The sequence below is a fragment of the Anopheles coustani genome, chromosome 2, assembly GCF_943734705.1.
Source record: "Anopheles coustani chromosome 2, idAnoCousDA_361_x.2, whole genome shotgun sequence".
Taxonomy (NCBI): Eukaryota; Metazoa; Arthropoda; class Insecta; order Diptera; family Culicidae; genus Anopheles; species Anopheles coustani.
In genome coordinates this window covers 47,418,206-47,423,166 of record NC_071289.1, presented here as the reverse complement: position 1 = coordinate 47,423,166, position 4,961 = coordinate 47,418,206, and the positions used below count along the sequence as shown (strand labels likewise).

General features: G+C 37.7%; 1 protein-coding gene across 1 annotated transcript; it reads left to right on the top strand.

Moving 5' to 3' along the window:
• Positions 1–2,131: 2,131 nt before the first annotated feature.
• Positions 2,132–4,961, top strand: LOC131264468 (uncharacterized). Its single transcript, XM_058266767.1, has 5 exons — positions 2,132–2,412; positions 2,599–3,118; positions 3,516–3,668; positions 4,756–4,845; positions 4,911–4,961. The coding sequence occupies exons 1-5, from the start codon at positions 2,132–2,134 to the stop codon at positions 4,959–4,961; spliced, it is 1,095 nt and encodes a 364-aa protein (XP_058122750.1).

The window sequence follows — 4,961 nt, the reverse complement described above, 5'->3', positions numbered from 1 at the left end:
TTAGGAACACTGTGAGCCAAGCTTGGCGCAAAATTGTTCGCTTCAAAATTAGCATAAAAATCTCAAAAAGCGCCGAATCTAACCACGATTCATTGAAAATACTTACTTTTTAACAGTTTCTGATAAATAAAATCCCTAATAATGTTTCCTTTGCGTATAAATTATTGGAAACAGTTGAACCCACTCCTTAGCAGCGTTGCTAACGCGAGTAAAAATTGGCGCACTTGTGAGATGGAATTTTTCATTTGATTATATATACATTCAATAACTAAAAACCAATAACATGTTTTGATGCGGATGTATTGTACAAACATAAACAAATATTTGACTGCATATTTTAGGCTGAAATTATTTGGAAATAGTCTAATATCGAAGAAAATATTAGATAGTGCGCCAAGTTTGGACCCGCGCCAAGTATGGTGCTTCTGCGGTATCCAACTTAGCTCCCCTCCCTTTCCTGTGCTTCGGATTAAAACTAATTAATAGAAGCAAGTATTAGAAAACTGTGCTTGAAACACAGTTAGACCAGGACAAGAGGATAAGAACTACAGTTTTAATTTAGAAAATTTGTTTATTCTAGTTTTCCTATCAAAGAAGCAGATCTTTTTTTGTTCTAACTACTTTTTTGCGTAAAAAAAAGCGTATAAGGATGACTTTGATGAATAATGCTGATGTTACCGCACATCTAACCAAGTAGGTCCCGCGAAAGAAGAGTAAGCTGAAACGCGTTGATCGCCTTTGAGAACTGCGTTATCGAATCTTGAAACTGGATCTCTTGCAATCCTTTATAGCATCTGTGATCTTCGTTAATGATTCTATACACTCGAATATGATATCCTTAAACTAAACATTAAAAAATACGTTACTTTTCACAAATAACACACACCGTGTTAATTCTTGGATTAATAAATTATTATTATATAGCCAGCTATACCAATTGCCTAAAGTACAGACTTTTTTATGCATACAGCAAGCTGATCGCCTCTGTGAACTCCGGTATTGGATCGTGTACCCGGAATACATAACCAGTATCGTATTTTTCAAATGGTTGACTATTTATGTATGTGTACATAATTTGCGTCTATGAAACCCATAACAAACCGACCTCCAATCTGACAGGGCGATACAGCCTTTTACGATGGATAGCATAAGTTGAAAAGCGTTGAACGCCTTTGTAAACTCCGTTATCGCGTCTGGAAACCGGAATATGACATTTTGCAATCCTTCATCGCGTTTGTCACCTTCATTAATGATTTGATAGAACCGTTCAATCGTTTAAAATAATTGATTCACAGCGTGGATACAATTTGTGAACAGTAACGTATTTTTCGAATGGTTGACTATATATGTATGTGTACACAATTTGCATCTATGAAACCCAAAACAAACCGGCCTCCAATCTGACAGGGCGATAATGAAGTTTAAGGATATCATATTCGAGTTTAAAGAATCATTACATGAAGGTGACAAACGCGATGAAGGATTGCAAGATGTCATATTCCGGTTTCCAGACGCGATAACGGAGTTTACAAAGGCGTTCAACGCTTTTCAACTTATGCTATCCATCGTAAAAGGCTGTATTTGGGCTCACGATTGTACCTGATCCCAAAAGGTTCACATTTGGTTCCGAAAGATTCTAATTTCGGTTTGTTTGATGAGCCGCAATCTACATGCGACTCGAGCACATCGTTGGTGCAGCAACAGCTAATATTTAATCATCGCTGTAATCTAGCACTCGTGTAACACATGCTCACTAGACATTTCCTAACAGTTTCGCTCAAAACTCCTCTGCGCTCACTCACGCAACAAAAAATTCCTCATTTTTGTATTTTTCAAATGACTAATTTTAACAAATTTGAAATAAGCTAATATTAGAATTTGTTTATTTATGCATAGCTATTGAGGAATTTATCCTAAGAGAAAAAGAAAACATCTTGAATAAAAGATAAGCTAATCGTTATTGGCGGATTAATTATGAAAGAATGAATGGTACCATAAATCAAATTAGACCTCGATGCTTTCACCCAGGGTTATTAAGGTGTGCTCCCAGTGGCTCATACCAACATGCAAAAAGAACTAGAATGCATTGTACCTCAAGCAACATTCTGAAACAGTAGCTCCAGGCATTCGTATGGAGTGGGCTCAAAAGTGGTGGACGTGGAATGCAACCGTGGTAGCATTCGTATTGCAGGTTGCATTGGGTTTGGTATCGGTTACCTTTACGTCTAAACAAGGATTAGCGATTTGGCATGATTCCTGCATTTCCGGTTGCGGACAATGTGGGAGAAAACCACAACCAAAGACTGCAAATGAAAATTTTGTCCAACGGTTTTTTGTGATGGTGCTAGTGGTATTACTGTCATCAGTTGGGTTCATCAGCTATTGGAACTGGTCTGGTGACATGTCGCTAATGTTGGTCAAAGCATCTACTATCGATAGCAATCAGGACCACGGCAAATCAAAGAGAATAATTGGTATTGAGGCATTTGTTTCGTTCTTACTGCTGTTGATGTTGACATTTGGCACTTATCTACATCGCTGGAAGTACAAGTCGGTGGTACATGATTTAAATTGGAAATTCAAAACACTATACCATAGCCATCCAGGACCACTAGATGCTTTACGATGGCTAAAACCTTGGGACCAGTATGGACGGTTGATTGCAAAGCAAACGTTTGAGCTGGTCGCTCTAGGGTTGTTATGGTTAAATTTGAGACCGTTCAGTGGCACGCTGGACAATGATGGTGTCGATAATCGTATTGGCAAATCAATTGCATCGATAGCTTCGATACTGCCAGCAGTCGTGTGTGTGCTGGTTTCGGCCGAAATGGCGATAAATTTTTCATTTGTAGCCCTTTCATTAACCACTCTGAACCGAACCCTCGATAACATCGTTCATTTTACTCCGGACGGCGACACAACGACCATACCGACTACCTCGCCACAGGCAACCAATTTTCGAATGATTGAATCAACCACAAGCACCCGTGTTGGCGAATTTCGAAACCTCATCATGCTTTACGATAAGATTGGCGACACAGCCTTATCTCTTTTGGAGTTTTACTCACCGATTCTACTCCTGATTATAGGAATCCACTTCGTTCTATTTACGCTACAGGTAAACAATTTCGTTTTCATATAATGTAATATGTTTAATATTGTTATATGATTTACTATATTTTAATTTCAAGTTTTTTTGGCACTTTACTTCATCTTGCTTTGTGTGATATAATCTACAGTTTTCAAGCATCTCAAATAATATTTCAACTATGTGCTTTCCAGATTGAAATGTTATTTTTTTTAATTATCTAATATTTTATTTTTATTTTGCAAACTGTAATTTGAAACTATTATAGTTGATTCTTATTTATTGACCTTTTTTTCGTTTGATGCACTAGATCTAGCATAAATCCGTAAATTCATTCATTATACCTGGTTCTTTGTTTTCATTCAAAGCCCAAACTTTAGATACGTACACTAACTTTTACATATCATTTATTATGGTATTTCCATAGCTATACTTGAGCTATCGTGGAATGTCCGGTAACACTAGTGACACAGTATGTGCCGAGCACCTTGGGCATATATTTTTGTCGCTGTTATCGGTTGTTTCTAGTGCTGTTCAGATCATATTCGTAGTAGACACCACGGCAAGCTTTCATCAGAAGGTAAGCTCCTTTGCCCTTGATTGATTCTCGACTATTACAAAATCAGCACCAAACATGATTTTTTGATAAATATCCTTTAACGTGCACTGAATGGAATTCACAGAGTATGGTTAGAGTAGTTTATTGGTTGTACATTGTCCATGGACATGGAGGTTCCTGCAGGAACTTTATCTGAGTCGTTTTAGTCTTCGTGCATTATTCAGGGCCGTATTTTCCGTAGGTCTGCCAACTGGCAACAGCACAATCGTATTAAACTTTTCAACGCGTTAAGCGCTATGCGCAAATTACACTTCTTTTCGTTCTGCAAGCGATTCGTAGAAACGGGACCGACTTAGCGCTTAACGTGTTAATGATTAACAGATGAATAAACATTTTCGGTACAGCAACGTTGAGTCTAAAAAAGTTTATTTAACATATTCTTCCGCGACAGCCGAGCGGTTGCGCCGGTTAGAAAATCGGCCCATGAGCGCCGGGGCTCACCACCTCGACGGCGTGGGTTCGAATCCCAACCGAGACCGGACCCTCCCCTGTACGAGAGGACTGACTATCCACGTACACATAGGGTAAAAAGTCTCGTAAGCCCTTTACAGGGCAGGCATGACCAACAAGGTCGTTACGCCAAGAAGAAGAAGAAAAACATATTCTAATATTTTAAAATGGAATAATTTAAACATTTCTATTTGAATGTTGTGAAAGAACAGTTTTTTTTGTGTAAATATTGTAATATATACCAGGCTGTCCTGACACCCCTAAAACATATCCAATGGTTTGCTTTATTCACGCATTATAACTTTCGCAATCAAAATTGCTTTGCTATCTGCTTAGTTTCGTTCAAACAGATCTTAGGCGGTTTAGTTTATTGCACTACTGTGTTACTACGTTATTACGCCATTTCAGTTGCAGCTGGACACACTGGACAAACTGAATTTCCTATATAAAGGAATCTACAGAGGAGGACATATTTTCCGACGATATAAAAATTCAGATCGAGAAATTGGTGAATGTGTTAGTGTTTCCTTAATCTATGACTAAAAAAACTTATTGTACTGTTACTTTCAACAATTCTTTTTTCCGTTGCTTTCTAAAGGTGTCCATCCTGTTTTTGATTGTCGGCCGTATTCATGATGATACTAACCTTTACGGCTATTTCAATTTGGATAAAAGTCTTTTGATGACGGTGAGTATTTTTTACCGAGTAGAATACAATTAACTAATTTGTTTATATCTTTTTTTAATTGTCAGATTGTTGCATCAGCTTGCTCATATCTAATCGTTTTGATTCAAACGCTGTAA

Coding starts and splice junctions, on each gene's coding strand:
- LOC131264468 (XM_058266767.1), top strand. CDS start 2,132: ATGGAGTGGGCTCAAAAGTGGTGGACGTGGAATGCAACCGTGGTAGCA. Junction 3,119..3,515: donor TCGTTCTATTTACGCTACAG/GTAAACAATTTC, acceptor GTATTTCCATAG/CTATACTTGAGCTATCGTGG. Junction 3,669..4,755: donor CGGCAAGCTTTCATCAGAAG/GTAAGCTCCTTT, acceptor TGCTTTCTAAAG/GTGTCCATCCTGTTTTTGAT.